The 27,703-nt window shown below is 42.0% G+C and overlaps 1 protein-coding gene across 4 annotated transcripts; it reads right to left on the minus strand.

Annotated features, from left to right (window-relative positions):
* Positions 1–3,389: 3,389 nt before the first annotated feature.
* Positions 3,390–24,558, minus strand: fam131ab (family with sequence similarity 131 member Ab). Of its 4 annotated transcripts, XM_030152548.1 has the most exons (6): positions 23,964–24,017; positions 23,474–23,699; positions 14,676–14,769; positions 14,396–14,575; positions 8,711–8,842; positions 3,390–7,356 (listed from the first exon to the last, which is right to left on the minus strand). In XM_030152548.1, exons 2-6 carry the CDS (start codon positions 23,507–23,509, stop codon positions 6,671–6,673), a joined length of 1,128 nt encoding a protein of 375 aa, XP_030008408.1. In that variant the 5' UTR covers positions 23,510–23,699; positions 23,964–24,017; the 3' UTR covers positions 3,390–6,670. The 4 variants fall into 4 exon arrangements, with proteins under 4 accessions (XP_030008408.1, XP_030008410.1, XP_030008407.1 ...); XM_030152550.1 differs by lacking the exons at positions 23,474–23,699; positions 23,964–24,017 and adding an exon at positions 24,082–24,558; XM_030152547.1 differs by lacking the exon at positions 23,474–23,699 and having other exon boundaries at positions 23,964–24,056.
* Between the last annotated feature and the right edge of the window lie 3,145 nt (positions 24,559–27,703).

Here is a 27,703-nt window from a genome sequence, read left to right on the forward strand (position 1 = left end):
TGGGTCTTCCCTGAGGTCTCCTCCCGGTGGGACATGCCCGGAACACCTCCCCAGGGAGGCGTCCAGGAGGCATCCGAAACAGATGCCCAAGCCACCTCAGCTGGCCCCTCTCGACGCGGAGGAGCAGCAGCTCTACTCCGAGCTCCTCCCTGGTGACTGAGCTCCTCACCCTATCCCTAAGGGTGCGCCCAGCCACCCTGCGGAGGAAACTCATTTCGACCGCTTGTATCCGGGATCTTGTCCTTTCGGTCATGACCCAAAGTTCATGACCATAGGTGAGGGTAGGAACGTAGATTGACCGGTAAATTGAGAGCTTCGCCTCTCAGCTCAGCTCCTTCTTCACCACGACAGACCGGTACAGTGACTGCGTCACTGCAGACGCTGCACCGATCCGTCTGTCAATCTCACGCTCCATCCTTCCCTCACTCGTGAACAAGACCCCAAGATACTTAAACTCCTCCACTTGGGGCAAAGACTCCCCACCGACCCGGAGAGGGCAGACCACCTTTTTCCGGTCGAGAACCATGGCCTCGGATTTGGAGGTGTTGATCCTCATCCCGCTCACTTCACACTCGGCTGCAAACCGCCCCAGGGCACGCTGAAGGTCCAGGTTCGATGAGGCCAACAGGACAACGTCATCTGCAAAAAGCAGAGATGAAATCCTGTGGTCCCCAAACCGGACCCCCTCCAGCCCCTGGCTGCGCCTAGAAATTCTGTCCATAAAAATTATGAACAGAATGGTTCTGTTCAGTATGTGCTTTAAGTCATGTAATTTTTAGATGTAAATTGTCTATCTTTCAAACATGCAGAAAGTCAGACATGTCCCTGACAAGTGTCTTTTCCACTGAAAGTACGGCCAATGCATTTAGACCAGGGGTGAAGGTAGTGCAGGTAGATCGAATGGCATTAAAAATATAGAAAACTGATGTGAGGGCTAAATTCTAGCAATCAGACCACTCATGCCAGGAATTGATCCCCTGCCCTCTGTATCTCAACTAGTTGTGTTGACCACTGAGCTAACCAGCTGCTCAGTAGTAATACTTACAGAACTATTCACTGATTCCATTTCTAAGGAAGGTCTTGATTCTTTAGAGTCATAAAAAAATCCACAATCTTTTAAAATACAGCCAAAACATTGGTTATTAACTAGTTATTCTTTGGCTTTTATACAGGACTGAGAATTGATATTTTGGTATTTCATAAATTTTTCTTTATTTTATTTTAATTGTGTAGATTTAATTATTTGTTTTTTTTTTATTTCTATTGCTGCATTGAATCTGTACAGCACTTTTGTCAACATCTGTTGTTTTTAAATGTGCTTTATAAATAAAATTGACTTGACTTGACTCCTGTGGGTGGTGCTTGGGCACAATGTTTTTGTGCCTCAAGGCTCTCCTATCTCTTTTATTGGAGGGGTCTACTGCACACATGCCATTTATAGTGTATCATGATAAACAGAGAGTCTTGGGCGCAGATTTTTGCACCCCAAACAGGAAACATGTGACTTGACTATTCACTAAATGGCCAAAAACATTTTTAAACTATACTTGAATGCAGATTATACACAGTACTCATGGGCTGCATCATGTATAGCTGATTTATTTAAATATTAATGTTTTTGTAAAATTATTCTAGGTGATTTCTACATTCTTCTTCGTGTGAGACAGGTGGGGCAACACTCTAGCACCCTCTATTGATGAGCTGCCACCGGTAGTTTTAGAATGCTTTCATGATGGAACAAGAGAAGGCCATCTAATCCACAAATGCATATGTAAAATTCATGTTTTTTTTTCTTGGCCCCAACACTGGCTCTGACATTTTAGCACTGAGAGGATATCAGACACTGGGCCTGGTTTTCAACCCACCACATCCTGGTCTAAGGTCTCCATCCCTCTTTCCCAACTCGTCACACAGTCGATGAGCCAAACAGATTAGTGAGGTCCCCTGGGGCCCATGATGTCATGGAAAAATGAAACACTTACTACTGGAGGATCACTGAGACCATAATAACAGTGCTTTTGGACTGCCGTCCTTTGGCCTGGTACTAATCATGATGCCGTCATGTCATTGGGCTAATTGCAACAGACTTTATGGAGTGTGTCCCACTGCGAGTCTATGTACTGCAGTTCTGGGATGTATGACCTAATGTGACAATTAATTATCTAGTGATAACCATAAAACGCTGTCCAGTGAGATTAATAGTGACCTTACACCTCTCCTCTGGCCATTCCATGACATGTAAAGAAATAATCACATCGAAGCAGGTTTGTGTTGGGTTTTTTTTAAAGAACAATAACAATATTTTATTAACTTGAAATCATATCAGATGCAGCAAACATAGATTAATTCATTTACCAAATCCAAGGTGGTAATATTCAAATAATTACATTCAGCCAAAAGAGGAAGAAAAGTATTAAAAGCGGAAAAAGAAAAGAGACAGGATTGAGATTTCAGAGGGAGAAGACTGAGTGGGTGTTGGACTGATGCTGATGCTGGATGTGGGTGGGACAGTACATTCATTTTAGGTTAACTACTTCCTCATACCCTGTTAAATCATAGTGTCTTCTCTTCTTTTGGGTGAGTTGTATGGCTTTGCTCTCTGAACTCTCACAAACCTTCTGTGCGTTTCATTTTACACGTGTGCCCAGTGTCACTGTGCACACTGAGATCCCCCGAGGATTGTGGGACGTTTTAATTAAGACCAGCCACAGCAGTGGAGGCTAATGTGGGTTAAACACAGACCGTCTCTCTTTCTCTCTCTCTCTCTCTGTGAAGATTACACTATCTAAATGTAGTCCTGCAGCGGTTTTCCCACTCTGTCTCTGTGTTTGCAGGTTTTGTCCTAATATTCACCACTGGGGGCCAGTGGCGTACTGAAAGTGGCTCCTGGGTCCTTCAGCTTTGTTCTAAAATGGTAAGTAGGCTATATGGTGACACGGGTGCCACCGCTAGTTGAATATTCATATGCCCTCCTGCCTTGACACTGTCCAACAGATGTTTTGATGTCTTTTTATAGAGCTGGGTTCTCCCGCTACTATCACACACACATATTCACACACACACACACACACACATACACACACACACACACACACACACAGCGAATCTGGAGCAGTTGTGAGAGCACTTCTCTGTGATAAGTATCCAATGTCAGCACTTGCCTGGAGAGACAAACTAAAACACACTGCCCAGAGACACACAGACACACGCTCACACACACTCACACATTACAGTGTGGAACATGTTTCACTCTAAAGACATCTGTGTGACTCAAGGACAGCAGGGTGCTCCTGTGTTTCTGGGCAACAAAATATAAATCACTTTGGGCTGAAACTCTTCTCATCATCACATAATTTTCTTTGTTTCTTTGTTTGTTTCTTTGTTTCTTTCTTTTCTGTCCTTTTTTTCCTTTTTTTTTTTTTTTTTTACAAAACAGAGTTTTCTGGGACAGCGAACCTCAAAAGATGTCACTTACAAAAAGCTTGTGGCAAAAATGAGCAGCAGGAAGGGAGAGCAGTGAACAGGAAGGGAGGGGGCAGATGGAGTGAAGGGGGAAAAAGACACAAGGGTGAAAAAAAGACAGGAGACAGATACACATCTCCTATTCTTGTTCATCAGGTGGTTTTATAATCGTGGGCTAATTGCCTGTCGGCAAAGGTAGCACTCAGATGTCCTTTTAGTTACGTAATGAGCCCCCTGTGGAGGGAGATGGAGTGAAGGAGAAGAAGGAGGGGAGAGAAAACATAACGGGAGCAAAGGCAAAGAGGAAAAGGATGCAGACAATGAGGAGTGGGAGGAGAGGGAAATGACAGGACCGAGACAGAAGGGATGGAAAGGGGAGACATTCATCAGGCTGTCTGTGTGTGTCAGCGGAAAATCCTTCTCTAGTCTTATGAGGACTAAATGTCCTCACAAGGATTGAAAGATAAGGAAATTCACCACTTAGACTTGGGGTTAAGATTAGATTTAGGATGTTTAAAGTTGGATGGATGCTGCCATGGTCCTCAGAAGTAAATGAAAATAAACACATACATGTGTACGTGAGGGAGAGAACAAGGCAGCTGGGTAAATGAAAAACGTATCATACCAAGGTGCCCGAGCCCACTCTCACATACACATGCACCAACACACACCATCTCACACATGAACACACACTGCCCGCAGAGAGCGAGGGGACACTCACAGAGAAAGACAGAGGAAATGCACAGTGGACACTGCAAGATGATGAATAGAAAGCAGGAGGTTTAGAGGAGGGGGGGCAACAATGGTGCGATCGCGTCACCACACCAGGACAAAAGCACAACCTCGCCTCTCCACTGTTGTTTTTAATGTCACCCAAAAGGACAATGACGCAAATGTGCCGGTGGTAGCTGAAGGTTACAGCATGCAGGATGAGGTGCAACAGGATATTTGTTGCCTCTGACAAACTCATCCTCAGTTGAAAAGGGGAGGATGCTGAGTGACAGCGCAGGTGGAGGATGTGATGATGGTGAGGATGATGGTGAAAAAAAAGGTGACTAATGAAAGGCACAGCATCAATGGTTCCCCCTGAGTTGTCGCTGTCTTTTCCAACTGTCTGTTCTGGTTTGCATGCAGTTTTGAAATCAACTGATTGATCAGTATTGTCTCATTTTGTTCTGTAGATTATGTACTTTGTTTTTATTTTAATTCCACCAACAGCACCAATAAAACCTCAGCTACAACAAACACTGTTTTAAAGGGAATCGCTGCATTGGAGGGGTTTTGGAATGAATATACTGTACAGTGCAAGCTTGAAGAGCTCGCTGACATCTTGTAATACGTTCGCACTATCACACTATCACACACACACACAAATGTCAAACATACAGTCTCGCACATTGAGGCTTTTCTAAACAGGGAATCAACACATAACAAGGAGATAGAGGGACTGAATCTGTGCTTCGATTATTTGTAGAAAATAACTATGCACACCAGGCTTTCTCGCTAATAAACACATTCAAATGCACACACACAAGCACACACAGAAGGGGGTTGAGAAACAAGGGGTGTTATGTGTGCAGGCGGGATGCACTGATGCTCTGGTCCAATGGGATTTCCTGAGTTGTATGAATGACAGTCCCTCTGGGAGAACCTTAACAGGGCTCCTCACGTCACCACGGAGATGGGAGTTTCGGTATGTGGCACATGCCGAAACTCCCATCGATGTTTAGCAAACATCATAGAAAAGAAGGAAAGTATAGAATAAAAGGCAAAGCTTTTCAGGAGTCTGTATGAGAGGAAAAAAGAAGAGCAGAAAAGAAAAAAAAAAAAAACAGGAGCTCTTCATGAGGATCATGACAAATGGCAATAACAAACCGTATCACAGTATCCTCTTTTGAAATAAAAAATAAAATAAAAACTTTGTTCACATTTGTATTATTTTTTTCTCAGTAGACTATATCACACAGTGATAACGAAGAAAAGGAGAAATCTACAGCCACGTTAGCTTCGTGCAAAAAACCACATACACTGGCACGCCGCATAGGCAAAGAGATCAAAGCAAGACAACGCATACAAAAATATAGAAAATCTCCAATGCAACTTATCTGTTCACAGAAAAAAAAAAAAAAAACACTTCCGGCTTTTCACATTACTTCCTGCCGAACACCTATCACCAAAGGGTCACTTCAGGAACATTCTGTTTGTGTTTGTCATCACTGCTGCTGCTGTTGTGTGTTATTTTTTTAAGACAACCAAAGGTCTTGTGGCCTCCACAAAGGAATCCACAGAACCCAAAAATATTCAGTAGCTATAGTTGATCATTATGGCAGATGTCCATCATAATGATGTTTGGAATAATGTGAACAACAACATGTTTGAGTGATAGAAAACTAGTACATTAAAAGCATATCATTTCTGTCATATCATTTGTGACAAATCTTTTTTTTTAAACTTTGTTATTTTAAAATACATACTATGTCCTGTCACCTTGAAGACATTCCAGCATTTGCTCATAATTGGTAGTGACAGAGTTAAATAATTTGGCATACTCAGCAAGCCATGCCTCAAAGGATGCTATTTTGTCTCTTGCAAAGGAGAGGGAGGACGGAGGGGAAGGTAAGGGCAGGTCCCAGGATGCAGTGTCAACCTGCCCGCTGGGTGGGGAGATGGGTGGGGTTATACAGAACAGCTGAGATTACAAATCGTGCTCAAGACTGGATCAGCCCATCGATTTCAGCACTTGCAAAACACATGCAAAGATAAGTCAGAGTTTTGGACTCAGTCATTCTGTCTGCCTGTTGGTGGCATCTCATTTTGGAGTAGTTTGTGGCTTTGAGAATAGGCACAGAGCCAAAAACCTGTGAGCGTCACACTGAAACCACAAGTCACTGGGCTTTTCCTCTGCTGTCCCAAGTCCAGCACTCTTGTTTTCACACTGATAAAAAAGATTGTTTGGACGCCTTGAAAGAAAAGAGGATTGATACATCAAATGTGGACAAAGCAGTCACCGGTTAGGAAGTCAAAAGGCTAAGGAGTAAGGCAAAGACAGATGATTTATGCTTAAGTCAGAGAAAAAAAAAATATGCGCAGAGGTTTGAATGTTTTAGACGCCGTAGAGGAGGGGGAAAGTTGTTGCAAAAAACTATAAGCCCTCCAAATAGACACTGAGAACTTGGAAGGAATCAACACTGAGGTGAGAACAGAGGACTCATTGGTTGCTCGTCTCTCCCGCCCTCTCCTCCTCCTCCTCCTCCTCCTCCTCCTCTTCCTCCTCCTCGTCCAGAGACACAACCCCAGAGGAGGCCACGTCTGAGACCCTTCTGCGTGGATCATAGTTGGGCGGGTATTCGACGCCGCTGCCCTCTGCTTCCACCTGGCACATGGTGTTTTCATAGTCCTTACAGGGGGTGTCGTCATCCTCACCAGGTGACAGGTACGTCTCAGAGTAAGACATGGAGTAGCATGGAGAGTCCTGACCGCCACAGGACCTGACGCCCCGCCCACCACCACTCCCTCCCCCTCCCAGGCTGTGAAACCCGCAGTCTCCTCCTCCTGGACCGGTATGCCCCACCCTCTGAAGTCGGGACAGCAGCAGCTCCTCCCCTCCTTGTAACGCTGACAGAATCTTTGCAGCGAGCTCGGCTGCATTGCTGTGGGAGTGGGTGCCACGTTGGCCACCCAGGTCACGTAGCAGCGGATGGTGCTCGTCCAGGCTGCACAGGCTGGAGCACAGGGTGTCTGGGGAGCCCGCCGTGGGGGAGGGCTCTCCGCTGCCACCTCCCTCTCCACCTCCCAGGCCTCCTCCACTGTCACAGTAGTGTCCTCGCAGACCCAGATGTTGGCAAAGCTGGCTGTGGATCAGGTCCTTCAAGTAGGGAGGATATGATGGCACATCTAGAGCGAATGACACACAGGAAACAGTGATGAGAGACAAAACATCAGATAAAACTTTCATATTTCTTGTAGAAAGGCAATTTTCTCTTTCTACTAATTAAGTACATGTTATGTATTTAATGGTAGCTGTTGATTTCTGGCCACTAATGGAGCAACAAAGAAACATTTTGGTGAGTGTGTTTGCCGCCACATAAAAGCCATTCTTCATATTAACAGCAATTATCCCTCTAAAGCTAGAGAAGAACATTATCACTCAGGAAAGTACTTGTTGTATGATAGAATACCTAAATCTATAGCCTTATTTCAAGACAAAGGTAATAGTGTTTGTTTAATATATGTTTTTTTCCCCAACATTTGGGAAAATAATGTATAAATCTGGTCTCTGTACCCAGACAAATGTAACTGTTTTAAACATAGTTTATTCTTAAAGGAAACGACTGACGTTGCTAAGTCCTATTTTTAGTGTATACTGTATTTTATCTATACAATAAATAAAATTATTGCCTTGCTATGGTTAGCGCTAATTATAGATTCTGACTTTGACAAGTACTTTTACACTTGTCAGTGTTGATCAAACAACTTTATAATACTGGTAGTTTATAAGTTACCATAACTAGAAATAAATTCTCAATACAAGTTATAGTAGAAAATTTAAAAAAGTAAGAGGACATATCTTGTCAGACAAAAAACACAAATACTTCCCAAAATTTAAGATAACTTCATCTTAGATTTCACCTTTTACAGCAAAACATGCTTGCAAACAAAACATGTTTAGGGAATGGTCTTGCTCCATAGTAGACTGTGCCCACCACTAGAAACATATTAAAATGATGCAGCTCAAAGTCTGACTGAATCAGATTATCATTGACTGCTTTAACATCACATATACCTGTGTATAAGATATGCTATTCTCTAAAAGGGTGTTACTGTAAAGGAAGAAGCTATAGGTTAATATAAAAGATACAGAATTGAGCTGAATGATATTAACCATGTCAGTGTAATCAAGATGAAAGCCCTGGGGTACACACATACATGCAACTATGGTCAAACACACTGTGTATGTATTTATAACCTGCTCACACACGTTCTTCACACAGACACAGTCTCTGCAGCAAAGGAAATGATATTAAACTTGCAAGAGGGATATCAAATTGCGCCGAGGAACAAAAAAAAATGTCGACAGAGGATGAAAACTAGGGCACTGGGACAATGAAAGATACACAGGGCGGTGGGGGCGGTGGAGAAAATGAGAGGAAGTGTGTGCAGGGTGGCGATGCTAGGGCACAATGTGAAGAAAATAAATGCGATTTAGCTTTACCATGGCTACAGTGCACCGGGCTGTGTGTTTGTGTACCTGTGCTCTGTGTGGTGGGCTCGTTGGCAGGCAGAAAGTCTTCATCATATGAGTCATCATTGGACTCGTCGCCGTCCACAGAGGACCAAGCCCTCAGTTTCGCCTCGGCTATGGCAAACTGCTCCGCCACACCTGTGCAGACACACACATAACACACATAAGCTGCACACGTACACAAGTAAATATGAGTTGTCATGGCAACAGGGAAGCACCGTGTTCATTGTCTTTCCATGTCATGTAGCTATATTAGATTGGCAACTCTGTGTGAGAACAAAGTGCACAGCGTAGAATTAGACTGGACAGAGACAGCGTTCCCATTACAGTCAGCATCCAGGCATTTGGCCGGTCCACTTAAGATGGCTGTCACTGAGTATCTGACAGAGTTGTTATGCAGGTTGCATTCCTGGCTGTGCAGAGGAGAAAGCAAAGACAAGATGCTATAAAAAATAAACCAGCATTTCCATTGATGGTCAGTGTGTCAGAGTCCTAATTGACAATGTTAAAATATCAGTTTTTCTTGATTCCTTAAACACTATGTCCAGTTCTATTAACTAACCGCTAAAAGACAGAAACATGTCCAAAACTCTAAACTCTATCCTCATTTCACACATGACATTTGTTGAAGTTTTGATCCAAAACTGTATAGACAAATCCTTCATTTAATGTCAACATTATGTGCTGATTCTCAGAGCACTGGCATAATTAATGTTAACTCAAGTCACTAAGGATGGATAGAAGAGAAGACCTGCATCAGACTGCATGTTTTGGACCTACAAACACCTGAAGACAAAGAATGGAGAGAAATAACTCCTGATGAGATGTGTGTAGCTCTAGTCAAGCATGCTGTAATGACAGACGCTGGACAAAGACTGGAGTCAAACCTTGGCTTCACAGGAGCCTCTATGATCCAGGATTCCAGAGAGGAACTCAGTAGGTAGTTGACATACGGCTCTGTACTGGAGATGTACAGAACTGGATATATACTATGGGTGAAGTTAATGAGAATTTCCATCTAATCCTGTCCAGATTTCCTCAAATGTATAGTTTAAATTTAACTCTAAACTCTGCTGTATTCTGTGTAGATCTAACATCATGTGTGATGTTGATGAAAATCTCAGTCTGATCCAGACCAGACACAAGATACTGAAGAAAAACAAATGTGATTATTTCCTTGTTCCATTAGTAACAGATAATTATTTTACACTTTGTTCTTTATCAGTTCCATGTTTTTTCAATATATTTACTTTTTCACACTGTTTCAGTTTAAGTTAATTTTACCTCAGTACGTTGAGGAATTCAAAACATTTATGTCTAGTATCTTAAAACCTGCTTTTTTTCATTGTAGTGTTTTGTATTTGACAGAATTTGTCTGATGTTGGAAAGCATATCTGGTTTAAATGTAATTGGTTTTGAGGTGGGGGGGGGGGTTTGATTAAACCTCATATTAAGACATTTGTTCACACATGTTTGTAGAGTTTTGGGAATTGGAGCTTAATTTTTAGTAAGTGTGTATTAACATTTGTTAAAAAACAACAACAACAACAACAACAACAACAAAACTACTATACTTTTATCAAGAAATATTTATTTAAGAATATTTTGGTTAATAAACATCACGATATGCATGCTCATCTTAAATTTGCAGAAACAAACAATGGCAACATTTTATTTTGGTGGCAATGATTGGCTGTGCAAACCTGGTGAATTCTTGGTGATTTTACCTTGCATTCATATGACTGTGTATTTACCTCGATTTCAAAGCAAATGACAAATTTGTGTATTGTTTGGTGGTTCCCATCTTCCAGATCTCTCTTTTTGGATTACACTGTATAGACAGAGCTCTAATCTGATTTCCTCATCAGCTCTTAGTTTACTGGAGATAGAGCTATATCATTTAAATATGTCAGTCAGTAATATAGAATACACATTCCAAAAACAAGTTTAAGGTCATTCAGAAACAGTGTTTCCATTTCACAGTTATTTCAGACTATAAAGCAGCCTGCTCTGTGTTCATTTTAATCATAGAGGTCTGTGTGTTTGTGTCTGCCTGAGGTGACTCAGCATGTGCCAGAACCATTCAGCCACAAGGTCCAAGTGACCGAATCACCTCCAATCATCATCAGCAGCCGGCCAATCAGGAAACAACACTTCCTCTCTTTTTCCCTTTATCTGCATCCTCTTCATCTATCTGCTTTGTATTCCTCTTTGTTCATCCTTTAGCTCTCATGTCACAGGTCTTTTTTTCTCCCATTCCTCTCTCTCAATAAAATGCTCTATCAACTTCACCAACTTTACTTCTTACCCACCATTCCCTTTTTCTTTAGCGGTGTGAGCTTTCAGCCTTGTCCCTCACTTCTCATTTTGATTTATAGCCCTCTGGCTCCCTCTCTTCTCCCTTGTTCTTGTCATGTCTCTCTATCCCGTGGTCAATGCTCAGTATTCATGCATTGTCTCCCACAGAGAAAGATCGATGATCTCATTCATCTTGCACTGTAGCTGGACCCTGAACTTTCCTCACAAACATTTTCTCATCCTTGAGTGAATGCAATCACGCGTGCTGCATTTTTGTTCTATTTTGAACTTTTTAAAAATTCCTTTAACTCATGAAGAATGATGATTCTCACCTACATAAACCTCTTTTATTATATCACCCACATACTGCACAAAAAACACCAAAAGAAAAGGATAAATACATTAAGAATGCCTACCAAAAGACACTGTATGACCTAAAATTAAAAAATGTAGGCTGTGTCCCAGTTTTAATTTTATTGTTTCTGCATTTGTGAACAAAAGTACCCTTCACACTCACTCCAAAACACAAAAATGTGTTAATAATAACTACATTTTGATAACACTTGGAACATCATTAGGCCAGAATGTGTCACTTTGACACTGTACACATCACTTTTACTTTTCATGTAGATGCATGAAATTGTTCATATTTGTATGTTTGCCTACATTTTATTCTGTGTTGCTTGTTGTATGATCTGATGTACATCTTCTGACCTAAGGAAGATCCAAGTAGGAATGAACCATTGCCATTAAGTATGTTAATTCTCCTGTCAATGCCCTTGACAAAGATTCTGATGAAGATCTGGAGATGGTCCCCAAGTGCCTTCGGTGGCAGTTCACTACCCATGCTAGGCACTGTGGCAGTGTATTAGGGTGGGTAAAGTGGAGAGAAACACGGATAATAAAATGGGTTATGAGAACATGTTACATATAAACTTATGTGGTTTGGAATAAGTGCACAAATCTGACTTTTTGTTGATGGATGTTTAAGAGCCACATACTTACCATGATGTGTGTACAACTATTGAAAATCTGATTTACTCCATTAACAGCAAGCCCACCTGCACTATAAGGTTGTGTTATCCCATCTTTCCATTGCTATTTCACACACTCGGTCATACTCACATGATGTACTAACACGATCAGTGACATTCATGCAGTCTGTTCAGTCACCCACACTAACGCCATGGCCAGGCTACAAGGAGACAGTTGCCAAAAATAATGAGAGCAGTCAGCACAACAGGCAGCTCCCTGATGGGCTGGACAACTGGACTCACGCTGGTAATGTGGGCTGAACGGAAATAAAAAGGTCTAATCGAAAGTATTTACCCCCAACCCACTTTACTGTTAGTCATTTACTATTAAACAGCTGGAATCACATCAGATCACAAAGATAGAGACATGAGAAGAGAAGAGAAGAGAAGAGAAGAGAAGAGAAGAGAAGAGAAGAGAAGAGAAGAGAAGAGAAGAGAAGAGAAGAGAAGAGAAGAGAAGAGAAGAGAAGAGAAGAGAAGAGAAGAGAAGAGAAGAGAAGAGAAGAGAAGAGAAGAGTCGTTTGATAAAGTATGATATAAAAGAAGAAAGAAGAAACAAAGGGGAACAGAGGAGGCACAGAGGGAAAAATCGCTCAGTCACGGTGGCACTAGCCAGGAGCAAAACCTTACTGTGCAAATTAACCTTGAGAGTCTGCATTGCAGGGAGCGAGTGAGAGAATGGAGGGAGGGCAAGCAGAGGGGACATGGGGAGAAAGAAAGAAAAAAGAGATGGAAGAGAGAGAACAGAAACGAGGGGACAATGTGAACAGAAGAAAGGGGGTAATGAGCACAGTGGGCAGGACTGAATGAAAGAAAAGTACAGTGAGTAAAGGCAGAGCCAGGAGTTGTGAGTAAGGAATAGTCTGATTCCCAGGATGTCATCTGCTGGAATGAGTGTGACTATTTCAGTCGCACAGTGATAGGGTTAGAATTCTCCTTCCTTCAACTATCTCTATCTGTTACTATCTTCAAAGTTGCCCTCGCCATGTGAAAAAACCTCTGAGCTGTGACTTCATGTTGCAAATGCATCTCTTCATGTGCGATCTTGGATGGACTTAGTTGCTTTAATACCATAGCGTACCTCCCAATGCACAAATGTTCCACCAAAACAACATCGGCAACATTTTGCAAGGGCACTGTCACTGCAGCTCAAAACATTTAAAGGACTCACCAAACAACCCAGGTAACTTTTACTCCTCTTCCAGAACCATTGTGGAGGGTGTCAAACCTATCTCCAGTGCTATCATAGTGCTAACAAAGTGGTGCTATGCAAGACCAGGTAAGGACAGTTATTTTTAGTCTGTGGAGAAGATTTAAGCGCACACATCTAATGAATGTGACTGCTCAGTTTTACACCTCGTTTCTGTATTGGGATATGTTGTCTGACTCTGAATAAGGATTTCTGATTATCTTTGCATTTGCACTTCTTTTCAGTAAAGGTTTTTTTATTCATCTCGTGCTCTGAATGCATCTCAACATATATCTTAGACAGAGCGTCAGCTGAGATGTCAACAAAGAGGTCATGGCAAAGTTATGGGGAGAAGAGGCAAGTGTATGAGCTCACCTTTCCTTCCTTGGTATGAAGCCCTAAACTTATCCAAACTGTACAAATTGCAGTTATATGTAGAGTATATCCCCTCTATCTGTGGTCTGGTGTTTATTATGGCTTTTGCTGAGTTTTATGAAGACTTATATCATAAATGAAAATGTATTTCTCCAGATGAGATGTCCTGATAGAGACTGCATGGTCATAAATTTCCCGTAGTGTTAGTTTCACCAAGCTGGGAAGTCTGGCTCATATATCAGTGTATGATTGATGGCAGCCAACATCAGCTGATTCTCCTCCACCCCAGCTCAACCTTTCTGTTCTGTATGTGACTTAGTTAATGCTACTTTGTTGTACTGCATGCTCTGTCGTATTAAGGGGTCTTGTTACTCTTCTCTGTCCTATTTTCCATGTATAGTATACTCATGGAAGAGCAGGAAGGTGAGCAGTTTTCCATAACCTGAACAGACAAAATATTTCTGAACAACACGTGATATAATCTCAGGGCAATTTCCAAAATGTGCTTTAATACGTGAGCAGTGGTTGGGGTTAGGCTTAAAGGCTGACCTCTTCATCTGCATATGTCATACAGCATTAATATACTTTAATGAAACGATAATGCAACCTAAATTCTCACGTTTATTTCTGTTTTTTTTTTATTCTCATGAATGCTGCCATCTTAATCATCTTAGTGTATTTTTTGCCACTATAATCTGTTTACGCCTTAATTTAAAGTACAGTAGAAAACATATTTCTTCTGTAAAGTTCCTTTCATGTAATAATATGAGCCGCAACAGACAAACAAATTCTCACCGGCTGCAAAACGCGCCTCCTGCTCTCCCTCGGTGAGGTCGGAGTATGAGTTGAAATCTGATTCCAGAGCTGGAGTCTCCATAGGCTTACACCAGCCCTTCCACTCTATGAGATGGGCTACTCTGCCCTGAGCCATGGCTGTAGGCTTCGTCACATGGTCCTTCACTACCTGGGAAATGCCTGAATAACAACAACAACTTCAGCATACACATTTGTATAATACATAGTCGTCCATCAGCTGCATTTGTTACTCTGTTAATGTGTAATCTGTACTACTCACCATGCAGGGAGGATCGCGCTAATGCAGCAATCTCTTGAATGGTCAGAGCTCTTCTTGATTTTGGTAACATTTCAACGGTGTCATCAACATTCACCTGAAATGACAGGAAAATAAATCAACATTAGTCAAGGGAAAACCTGTGCAGTAACTGAGCTCAGCATGAACAGAATTCAGTTTCTGAATACTCTGCTATGACTCAGAGGAGTCCACTGCCGTCTGTTGAAGGTAAACCCTCCTGTGTTCAAAGTACATCAGCTACATCTGTGTACCTCAAGGACGCAAAAACAGAGGGTATTTTTGATCAATGCTTTAATGAGTCACAAGCTGTATGTCAACAAAGACACGAGGGCATGTGTGGTGTGTATACTGATGCACGCTGAGAGGAACAATCGATTTCAGCTACTCAAAAGTATGACAGTGTTTATGTTTATATCGTAGCCTGTACAATATTAAACCAGGTGACTTCACATCGGTCCAACTAATATCTGAATCAAGTCTGAGTACTGACAAATGATTTTAAAAAAAGATAAAGAATTTAACCATACAGTAGAAAAAAGCTGAGGCTATTTTTAGTATTCAGCAAAATTCTCCAACTACACATTTTCTGAGATGGATGGTAAAAGTAGAGATCAAGTATTTAGGGTCCATTACTTGGGGATTTAGTGCTTTAACTTGTTCTGAAGCTGCCTGAGTTTACTTTCATAGCTGTCTGTTTATGTGTCAATGTGTTTTTACATTTTACATATTCCTTTGTTAAAGTTCAGTAATTGACAAATTCTCAAAACCCCCAACGTGATACTGTTGCCTAATAGTAGTTACATTCACTTCTGCTGATTTGTTAAATGAGCCTGAGGGCTAATTAGCCAACTAATGGTTTGTTCAGGGAACTGAGCTGACTCTTCTCAGGCTACAACTCACTGTACTTTGTTGCATCTATCAGAGGAAAGTTGGCATTTTGTCTTTTTTCTGTGTTTTGTCAACAACACATGTTCAAAGGCAGCAAGTTTGGTTGAGATGTTTGATGCAACTGCAAATATTCAATGAATTATTTTAGAAAACGTCTTTGATGCAAAGAAAAAGTACCTAGTGTCCCCATGAAGCTAAACGCCTCACAGTGAAGTAATAGAACCAGATGGTAGACAAAAGATTGACCCCCTCCTCCCAGTCTGTCCTCCGTCAAATCTGTCTGCTCTGTAAAGTCAGACCACAGAGGGAGTATCGAGTGTTGACAAGTTCCTTTGTCTGCTAACTCTTTTTATAGCATTACCTGTTCTCACGTGGGAAATGGGTACGTCAAAGGTAAAGGCCACATGTGGAGCTGAAACTACAGTGTTGTTATCTAATATGGGTCAACACACTTGGCTGACTGTGCAATTTGATGATGGTTTTAGTTGGACATGTATATCTGGTACAGACAGGTACAGATTGTGCCCAGCTCTGTGTTGAATGATCACGGCTCTTTGAATCTCTAGTTTCAAATGCTTTCATTTGGAGAAAGAACAGTGGGCTCCCTCTGTGTGCATTTTACATTCACAAATGACTCTGAATACAGCTGCAAACTGAGGTTTTCTCACTTTTATATAGTACCATGACACATCTCCATAGTGCAGCGCATGTACCAATGACTCTTCAAATGAGGAAGAGTGTCTTTGTGCACTTCAGCTGAAGTCATGTCACTTTAAAGGGAAATCTTCCTTTTTTCTGTCACAGACATTTAATTTGCAGAGAGAACACCAGACACTGTGATGAAGTTAGTTCATCCCCGAAGCATCACCCTGACCTTGTCCTGTCAATTCCAGTTAAAAACCAACAAAATACCAGTTAAACAACAACAAAATTATCTGTCGGGGAGGGGGGGTGGGGGGTGAAGAGGAGGGGGTCCCAAGTTTGTGATGGTATCAGCTGCAACCACGAGGCATGATAATCCTCTTGTGCCGTGGAGACGCTCACAGATCAGAGGGAGGATAATCTGGGGGAGACATGACATATACCCTCGAGGAGATTTAGAACATAATGTTTTGTTGATCTTTCATTAAAAATCACACATTAAGTAGTCAGTGTTGCCCACCCCAGCACAGTTTAATTTTATGTATTTCTTTTCATGTTTGTATATGGTTGTCCTGAGAAATAATACCAAAAGGGTGTGGGAGGCTTTCATACATCTTTTGGGAACTCACACACTCCTGCCTAAATGAATAAGCTGCTATGGCCCTGAAACTTGAAAGCGTTATTATTTTCAGGATCCTCCATATGTATGTGTAGTCTTTAAGACACATTTTTCATTGATAAGAACTAGATTCATGTAGACAGCTTGTCCTATTTCAATTTTGGAAACACATAATGGGCACATCTGAATATTCAATTCACATATTTCAGCATCAGGGTCCGATCCTGTGCTTTTAAGCATCACTGTTCCTGACAGTTCCAGTTAACAGCAGAGCCTGCTGCCGGCGCTGCTCCTCCATTCATCGTCCTACTCCCCTCCTGCGCTCCCCCACTGCCCTACTGAACAACAGAGCAAGCAGAGGAAGAAATGACTCAGATCACAGAGGGCGCCTCAGTACGGCTGCTATGCCACATCTTTACCCTCGCACTAACCCAGCATGTAGCAGACACACATATCAAAATATACAGCTATTAGTCCCTAATTACAAGCACTGAAGCCCTTACCGTCTATAAATCCTAAACAACTGTAGATTTGGCACCCATAAATATCTGTACAAACACTACAAATGCACACACGGTGTTGAGAAGCTATAAATCTTCACGGTCTGGTGAACACAGACAGTCGAGAGGCTGTTATGATGCTGCTCAGGCTCAGTCTATGGCTTTTAAATCATTGGGTAACTGTTGTCTCCATGACGGACTAATGCAGCCTGCAGACAACACAGCGCAGAAAAAACATGGCAGATTCTTCGACACAAGGCGCCTGTGAGGAGCTCAGGGTTAGAGCAGAGCGCAGACTGGCAAAGGGATGAGATATAAAACTGACCTGGCTGGTGTCTCTTAATCTGCTAAGAGCATTAACACACACACCAAAATAGACATCAAAGTTTTCTTTATTTGTCTCTGTAGGTTTCCATGCAAAGCTGTGATATAGATTTGTTTAATAAGAGAAGTTTCACTTACATTTAGAAGCCCTTGCCTTGCAAAGCTTTCATTATTTTTGTATACATTGTATTAAGTGCAAATGTGAAACTTTTTGTATGTAATTTCATAATTTTGTTAAGTTTCCTGACCAACTTTGCTTATATCATGGCATTTTAAGCTATTAGTGTGTTAAAATGAGTAACATCATTGCAATTTAGAATGCTTGTAAGTTCATTTTTAAAATTCTGGAACGATTTGTTTTGAGTTTGGATTATAATGTAAAACCATAACTTGGATTTGTTGAGTAGAAGTGTAAAATTTCTTTGAGAAAGCTGTGCCTTTTGAGGCTAAATTATTTTTTATGATGCTTTGTTATTAAGACGCCAAGAATTTGTCAGTGACGTAATTTTTAATTCTATTTTTGGGGCCAATTCACATGAACAGCAGAAATCTAATTTGGACTATTATCATGGTCATTTCAGACAGATACTATTTTCTTAATCATCGTTTCCAAAACAGTAGTACAATTTGTTTTTTAAGGCACCACAGAGACAATTTGTGTTGGTTTTCAGTAGAGCAGGTGTACAAACACATGCACTCAGGCATATATGAAGTCATTATGAAAAGGTGACACACGTACGGTTTCAGAGGAACCAACAGGTGTGACCTGTTTCCTCTGGTGTCAAATAACCTGAACAAGCTTGCCCTCTCTCAACACGACACACTTCTTTCTCTTGTGCATAAACCTCTCTCCCTTTCTCTTTTTTCTCTCAACTTTTCCACGATGGGAACATTTCTATGGCAACCGGTCGCCATGGAACAGTTCCTCCCAGTGTGCCTGTCTGCCTGATTCACTGATGATGTCAGACATTCTGAGCACCAATGGGCGTCCACAATAGCCAAATTAATGGGTCTTGAATGTATCTGACTGCATGCGTTTTCCTTTTGTAGACAGAAATGGGCATCAGACAGAAGGCATTTGCATCATCAAAGCCAAACCCATACATAGTATTCTACTAAAAGGTTAATATGAAGCAAAAATCCAAGACAGTTACTGCCTTTGAATGATAAATTGTTGTTATTCTGCTTAAAACAATTGTTTCCTCAGACAAAACGCAGCTAATGTGCATGTAATTGGGGTCTCATGGGTGAAAACATTAGAGAATCTTTCCTCTATTAAAGCACTGTGATAAGTCGAGGTGTGCAGCCAACCTGTCTCTCACAACTCGCGCATTATTTAATAACAGGCACATCTATGAAAAAGAAGAGGCTGCATTTCATGATGGATCACTTAGGTGCTGCTAATCGTCGCCTCGCTGGGTGTCTCCAACACATCACATTCACACCCAGATGGTGTACACTGGTGGGGTCATCATCCTCATTACAACCACCACCATCATCATCACCGTTATCATCATAGTTACAAATTTCAACATATTCTACACTGACAAACGCTGCTTCATCAGTTCTGACAGTTCTAGTCTATGTGGTGCAACAGAACAGTACAAGGTTTTTCACCCATTTCACAGCATCAAGATTGCAGGGGAACACCTGGTGTTTGGATCCAGATAAACACTCATGAGAGCAACTACAAATATTTCACTGCACAAATGCAACCAGGTATGAACAGCGCAGTCACTGTTCACACTTGTTGGGTAGTGCTTTTGCAGATTATTTTGTCTAAAAGCAACAAGTGCTGCATTCTGTGTCATTCAGATTCCATTTCAAATGGAAAATGGAAAATTAATTGCCAATTATGATGAAACGCACACAAATAATTACAAACCAACTGGTTACTATTAATGGAAAGTAGAATGGAAAAGGAAGCCAGGTTTGAAACACATATTAAAGACTTAGATGACTTGATTAATTAAGTCATTATTAGTCCACGAATGCTTGAGAAAATAATTGTCTGCCTCATGTGGTGAATTACTAGAGTAAGACACTACCATCTTTGATCAGACGTATTTATTGACCAGCTAATTGGGATACAGTATTATCAACCTGGTTTACACAACTGAATTTCATAAGGTGTTTACCAATAAAACTGGATTTCTGTAAAGCCTTGGTGTTTCATACTCAGTTGTGTTAAGCTGCAGTTAAAAGACAATGCAGGTATTGTCTTGACAAGGTGTTAGTCCACCCTGTGCCATCGGGCCAGATTCAAAGCTCCTTGGTCTTGTTCTGTGGACTCTGCTGGAGTGATGGACTCTATTCTTCAAATGTATTTAATGACATGAATCAACAGAGGACCCACAGCAGCTTAGTTACACTTCCAAACTACACCAAGCTGATTTCTTTAAAGAGAGAGGAAAGGGCACCTCGCTGAAGTCCAATGCGCCCAAAGGTGCTGTCAGAATCAGTCTGCGCGCCAAGCAGGTCCGCGTGTTCCCCAAAAGCGCGAGGTCAGACAGGGAGCTTGATGCGCTCCAGTCCACGCGCAACGAACCGTCAACCGCCACTGTCAGGAGGAAGAGAGCTGTACGTGAAGATTATAGAAAATGAACAAACGTAAAACTCATAGTTGCTCGCTCGAGAAAAATAAATATGATGATGAACAGCGATGTACGCGTGGACTTCAGGTCATGTGTTATTTTTAATTTTGGAGCAAAACCACCAACTATGAGTTTTAAGGATTAGGCCAATCCTTATTACCATTTTTTTTAAAGTAATAATTGTGCCAAAGTGTAAATCACCATGCCAACCCATGCCTCTAACCCAGGGCAGCCACAGGCGGATGATGACCATTTAAGAAAATGTGATGTTGCCGTATCTCACTGCATTTCTGCTGAAAAGAATTACACACACATAGAATAAGAATACTCCCTAACAGACAATGGTCAACGTACCTTTCAATTCTCGTATTAATTCTCATATTTTAATGCATAGGTGACGAACTCTGCGCATAAAGAAACAGAGCTCTTGCTTGGAATTCAGGAAAGAACCCAATATGTGCTTAAAAACATTTCATTTCAATAGTCCCCATAAATGTTACATTTCAAAAAGAGGAAGGCAGTTTCCCTGGCCCAGAGTAAAACTTAAGACACTTCCAGGCTTTGCGCCATTCACAGTCGTACGGGTGATTTACGCACCCTTTTAATGTTGTGAATACAGGGCCCTGTATTCAGAGAAGTGTATTGTAGCACATCTACTGTGTAGAGACTGCTTGTAGTGAGATAACGTGAACTTAGGTGGAAGCGGGAGTACAGACCTTCTTCCATGCACTTTAAAGCCATGCCATGTCATGCAAGTAAGACCCTGGCAGCAGCCCAAGCCTGATTTTTATTTTATGAGGTTGGTTCTGCTAATCGGAGGAATAGAAGCAATATAAAACGTAAAGAAGCACAGAATAAGGCACAACGTCATGCGTCTGGTGACATTATGCAATTCTAACCTGCCTGTTATTTAATCTGCAACACATGTGTTAGACGTGGCCCCGAACACGTCGACAAGAGAAACCTAAGAGAAACTGAGAAACGGCACGTAGAGGTGCTCATGTGTAAGGCTATTCGGAGGTGAACCTCTCTAACTGTTGCTTTTTGTCGTGATGTGAAATCCTCGTGGACCGTGTGCGGATGTGGATGAGCCCACTTCCACAGTGCAGCAGAAGCCCCGTTTCAGCACCGCGGACAGCTCCGTCCGTTCAGTATATGCGGGCATCTGCCTGCGCACCGTCTGAACACTTCAAGTCACATTTGCAAAAAGAACAAAAGAAAGAAAGAAAAAGATTAAGGAGTGGGCCTCTAAATGTCAGTGGCTGTCTCCTCTTTCCAGCCCTCCACTACAGGGAGCCGTTTCTAGTTACTGTCTGTGAAAAGAACAACTCGCTCGATTAGTCGCCAGCACCCATCTCAAATAGTCCAATATCAAGACCAATCACTCACCCCCGGGTCAAAGCACTGCCGTTTAGCGTGCTGAGCTCAAGTTGCCCACCAGCAGAATTCAATATCTGCCGTTTAATTGGGTGTGATGAGATCTGATGCCCTGGGTGTATTGTATCTTCGAATCTAGGCCACATCGGTCAATGAAAGTATTGTTTAGAGGCGTGAAAGATGCGCACGTGTTGTGTATCACAGTGATGTCCAGTATGATCAGGCACTGAACCTCGGTGGCCTACATGTTGGCTATATTGCCACTGGCCGAAAGCCAGAGGGGTTTTATGGTTACACGTCAGCAACTAATTCGCATAAAATACTCACAGAGAATTGAGACACTGGTCTTCTCATCCGGCGGGTTTATTGCTTTTTTAATGCGGCACACAGAAGACTAATAGATTTGAAACTGCACTGCGCACACAAAGAAAAAAAAAGATGCTTTGCATTCACATCTCTCTCAGTCTGCAGTACACACGTCCTGTAATGTGTCGTTTTGTAGTCAACGTAAGGATGCAAAAGAAATGACATGACCGTAGGGCACAGAGTTGGAATGACATGAAAATAACCACATACAATGGAGTGAAATGAAGAGGCCGACTTAATGCTGTGAATTGTTCTTGTGAGACACCTGTCTAACTAAAAGGTGATCCAGACTGAAACTTGTGGCGGCTCTCGTCTTGTGTAAGGGCCCGCGGTCATCCTTCATCTGTGGCTAATTTGTTAATTTGCCAGACGTCTTTTTATCTTAATTAATCTCCTTTCTCTGAATGTGATCTCTCTGAAGCGTAGCCCCTGTATAGTGCCTTCTCTTCCCTCAAAGCAAATGAATATCTACTGCCGTCTTTAATTTTATTTAGCTATTTATTTATCTTCCTGAGGTCTCTCTCAGTCACTCACACACACTCCTCTCTCTGTAGTTCCGTTGTCGTGGAAACTGCAGATAGAGAGACCTCGGCCGTGAATCTCGCTCTGCCTCATATCTCTCTGGTTCTGTGAAAGACTTGGGAGGAAATCAACACAATTGGGTCAAGACCAACAGCAGCAGTGTGATGTCACACACATAACAGACTAAATGTGAGTCAAACAGGTGGCTGTTTTGACCTACTGTAATCACATTCTTGACGAACACACAGAAACAGTGCAGATTCATGGGAGATTCATTAGACGTTTATTTATTAGGGCATGTCCTTACGCACTCCGCGACAAGGAGACGGGGACAAGGCGCCATAATCATCAAGAGACTATCGAAGCGACATATTACACAACCAATTAAAGGGGGAGGAGGACCTGCAAACATAAATGTGACGTATAAATGTCCACTGAAAGGTTACATAGCCTACATCAACACAGAAATGAATGTCCACGTCTGTTAGTGGATGGATGGAAGAATGATGGATCGATGGATGAATGTGGGGCAGGACTGATCTGTGGAGGCTACAGAGGAGACCCAGTCAGTCAGATAAATAACATGAGGGGATATCTTGGGGGAGACACCCGTCAGAGGTCGGGGTAGCACGTAGAGGACGGGGCCCTTGGCGACATTTAGCCGCCAGCGGAGTGGATGGGAGACACGGAGAGCGAAGGTGTAAACAACCGTGAGAGCAAATAGATGCGGTGGCAACAGGGAGCTTGTTTCTTGGCAACACGAGAATTATCTATTGCTGCATGCAGTACGTGAGTTTAGGAGCACGAACAGCGTTAAATGTGGACATGAGCGCGAACTAATCTGGATATGCGTCTCAGTTTCATTTCAATATTATCCCTTGAAAGAACGAGTTAATAACCTGAAGATTTTGTGCGGCCGCGAGCGGATGCGAGTAAAATGTGTCCTACCTTGCAACTAAACTGGGTCAGCACGGTCAGAACCATCGTATCTGAATGAGTCTTCTCGTCACAAACAGGAAAGCCGTTTAGCAGCGCATCCCTCACAGCCGTGTCAAGAGCACGTCTGTCTTCTCCGCTCCTGACTGGCGCGCTCACCAAAAAGCTTCTTGCAACTCTCGTATCATCGCGATGTTTAGGTTGCAGATACCAGCCCCTCGGCTCTTCTCCACCACCCCTGCAAACACATCATTTAACCTCTAATAAACCGAAAGCCCTGAAATACCACGAAAACGGCGTGTTACGTTTAAGGTTCTTTGTTTATGTGCATATGATTGAGCAGCGCTTATCATATGTCTCATATTCTGGGCACAGCGTGCTGTGCACCACAAGCACCCAAATTCACTCATAGCCTCTGCACCCGTAAGGCTGCAGCAAAACAAATGCGAAAATCAGGCTTCCTCCGGCGTGCTTTATGAGAGCGAATTAAAACAACTCTTACCAACTGGCGTTTTGGAGCTGATACAGCCCATTTTCGCAGCCGCATGTAGAGCCTTTTAGAACGGCAAGTAATCAATTTTTGTTTCCTAAATTCCTTTCGTAAGAGACGCAGAGCGTACCTCACAGATCGAAAGCCTCTGTCACTCTCCTCATCTACGGAGGCTCCGCTGGGTTCCGGTGCGCGCTGCTGTGCTCAGACCGCCGGAGTGACGCCGAGGGCGGGGGAAAGTCCAGCCATCACTTCTTCTCTTTGTTTCCTGTCTCTTCTGTGTTTCTTTGTATGTTTAATTCCATATATACTGTATAAGACTCTGGTACATTTGATTTGGTATTTTCTTTAATAGGCTGAGCGCAAGTCTTGTGACTCTACGGGTTATGAGGGTCTCAGCTCTACGTCACCGGTTGAAGGAGCGCGTCCTGCGGTTCAGCACCACTCAGGCGGACAGCGGGCTGTGGGCGGCGGAGGCGTCTGCACGTGTGTCGTGGTCGTGGCAGCTTCAGGTGCTGGGGCTTCCCCTTTCGGTCACTGAAGATCCAGGTCTCAGGTCCCTTGGCGCCCTCTGTGCGCTCTGCTCTCACCCGGCCACCCAGTGAACACTTTGAGGGCGACACATTGATGCAAAAATCCCACGCTAAACCGCTTTTATACAGCCCCAACTTGTTTCCGCCTCCTTGTACTGGTTTCCCTGCTGGGTAGAAGCGGAATGAGATGTGATTGGCTGGTGTCGTCTTACATGGAGGGTGGGGTTAGCGGTGCGCTTACAAGAGCAACTGGTCAGCTGAGGGATGCAGTTCTACTAATCTGTATCTGTGGATAACAAGTGGCATTACAAATGCACATGTTTATTTTAAGTTGATGTGATTGCAACCTGTAGCAGGTCACAGTGCTTGGAGTGTTTAGTGCACTTGCGCAGAAGGTCAGCTGTTATTTCATTTATTCCTGTCGAGAACAATCAAAGAGTCCGCAGAAGAAAAGGTCATGTTGGACCTATAAATGCCCATAGGCCTTACACATGGTGCTGTGCGTTGATGCAATAAAAGGACCATCCAATTATGGCAGTAAACTCACATGTGAGGAAAGTGACATTTTTCACACAGAGTCTAACACGTTTAAGGACATCGGAACCCCATTTCATACTCCCACACTGCGTATAGTGGCCTAGCTGCAGGCTCATGACGACCTCGAATTCCATGCGACCAAATATGAACAATGTCTAAAAATAAAGGTGACATTCTCCGTCCATGCGTGTTCAATCAAAGCGACCAATTATAGCACAAGGCGTTCAAAGAGGCCGTGAATAAAAAAAAAGGAAAACGCTCGTTGTAAAGTCTATTGTGGCCTATTTGGAAGCGACCCACTCCTTTATCAAGGCAGGTCGACGCTGAAGCATCTTTATCCCCCTGCAGACTCTCTTAACGCCCACCAGGGCTCTAAACATAGATTTGCAGAGCTGCTGACCCACGCGGACACTCCTCGACTGCGCCTCAGTTAAAAGAGAACGGGTCCGGGGCCCTCGGAGAGCCCACCTCCATTCAGTCATCCCCCAAACAGAATAATGCATCAGAAAGGGTCCTTGAGTCTAAAGACACTATGACTCAAATAGCCTACGTTACATTTACCAGTGCCAGCCTATTTCTGTTTTGATGGATTCAGTGTTGAACATAAGGAACGGTTAAAAAAGAACATGAATCAACAGCATATGATATATATATATATATATATATATATATATATATATATATATATATATATATATATATATATATATATATATATATATATATATATATGAAATGATCCAAAAATCTGATGAGTTCATACTGTATTACGCGGTTATCATCTAAACCTCAAGTTTGAGATTGATAGTAGGCTTTTACTTGTTGGATTATTCAGGACAAGCCACGCAGAGTAATTACATACATTATATATTATATATTAGTATAAATAGACATTTATATTACATAGTCTACATGTGGTGCGATATGGACAGAGAAGGAGGGACGTAGAGGGATTATCATCAGTATCTTTCATTGCATGTGTATTTGAGTGCTGCATTTAAACATTTTAGGAGGGAAAACTGACTATATTAGCAACAGGGGGACACCAAACTACGAAAATAAACTAGGGAAAATACACTAAAAGTCACTTTCCCATCACACACAATAACAAACATCTGTCATTCAGTTGTTTTGGTTAGTGCATTTTGTTCATCTTATATGTTAAAACACATCTTCTGTTTCCCTCGTTTCCTGCAGTGCGCACCCAGTTTCATTACATGTCAAAGTTGCGGCAAAACAGAGCTCCCGGACTGATCAGCTCAGTCCAGGCCATGTGGTCCTTTACCCGGTGCTCTGGCGCCACCGAAAGGAGCGCTGTGGTGCAGCAGATATGAGACACGGAAGCGCAGAGAGCCTGTTGCGCAGTACAGCACGAGACTGCAGAGCTCAGGCCACATGGCAGAGCTGGGAAGACATAAGGAGATGTCATGATCCGAACCTCAGGATGAAATGTATTTAGGCTGCAGTAAACTAGGACTACTTCCTATTTCTGTGCATCTTCACTGTGGAGCTGTGTTCATTAAGGGTTATTATATAAAATTATTATGATTATTTATGGATGGTAAATATGCAGATGGATGAAAAATGACAGGAAAAACATGATGGGTGTAATTTGTTCTAGAAAATTAGATGAGAAACCACCCTTCTCATCTTTTCAAGACCTTTTTATGTCCATGGTAGCTTCATTAGTTTTCTCCATTCTAATCTTAAGACTACCAAGTTCTTAACCCATAAGAACCCAAACAGCCACCAATGACCCAAACCATCTACTGATCTAAAATGTGTAAAAACTTCTGAGCCACTAAACCTATCAATACATGTAAACAATTGGTGTAAATTGTAGTTTGTCATCTTTTCATTGTCATCAGATACGACCCATTTAGACATTTAGAAGCTCTGTAGTGAACATGGAAACACCATCATCTTCTACAACGCTGATTCACCAGTAAAACCCATGGAGTTGGATCAATGACAGTGGATGGACACACCTGGTTTATGTCCAGTTAGTGCTATATTTTGCTGAAAAAGTCACTTTTTCTTCAGTTTTCTCTGTTTTAGACATAATAACAATCAACTTTAATCTGCGATTTTATGAACATCCACATGATTAATAAATCAAATATGGGAAAATACCTGATGTTCACTGATTGAATGCAAAATATAGAGGATAGTGCCATAACAAATGGTGATAAATCACTAAAGAAAAGTTAAATATAGAGAAAAAATAATTTTTGGAACTGCCATCAAAGTCACACTGGGTCTTTATGGGTTAAATGTGAAGATAATCCAAAGCAAAGAAATTCTGAAAGGTTCATGCCAGTCTCAGTGGATGTCAGATGTTAAGATGGAGATACATGGCTTTGTATGAGTATGACATGGTTGAAACATTTTTGGATCAATTTCATAGCCAAATATGTTTTATTGTTGTTTGCTGCCATTAATAATATTAACCCATAAAGACCCAGCATGACTTTTATGTCAGTTCCCAAATGAAATTTTCTCCATATCTAACCTTTCTTAAGTGATTTATCACCATTAATTATTATACTGTCCTCTGTATTTTGCATTTTATCAGCATAAATCAGGTATTTCCTTGTATTTAATTTACTGATCATGTAGATGTTCATGAAAGCTCAGATTAAATTTGAGGGATATTATATCAAAAATGGAGAAAACTGAAGA

This window comes from Sphaeramia orbicularis, chromosome 13 (assembly GCF_902148855.1).
Source record: "Sphaeramia orbicularis chromosome 13, fSphaOr1.1, whole genome shotgun sequence".
In the NCBI taxonomy this organism is placed as follows: Eukaryota; Metazoa; Chordata; class Actinopteri; order Kurtiformes; family Apogonidae; genus Sphaeramia; species Sphaeramia orbicularis.

Excerpts from the sequence above, each read along its gene's own strand:
- fam131ab (XM_030152547.1), bottom strand. The coding sequence starts at position 24,008 with ATGCGGCTGCGAAAATGGGCTGTATCAGCTCCAAAACGCCAGTTG. Across the intron at positions 14,770-23,963 it reads CAGCTCCAAAACGCCAGTTG|GTGAATGTTGATGACACCGT; the intron begins GTAAGAGTTGTT and ends CTGTCATTTCAG. Across the intron at positions 14,576-14,675 it reads AGCGCGATCCTCCCTGCATG|GCATTTCCCAGGTAGTGAAG; the intron begins GTGAGTAGTACA and ends GTTGTTATTCAG.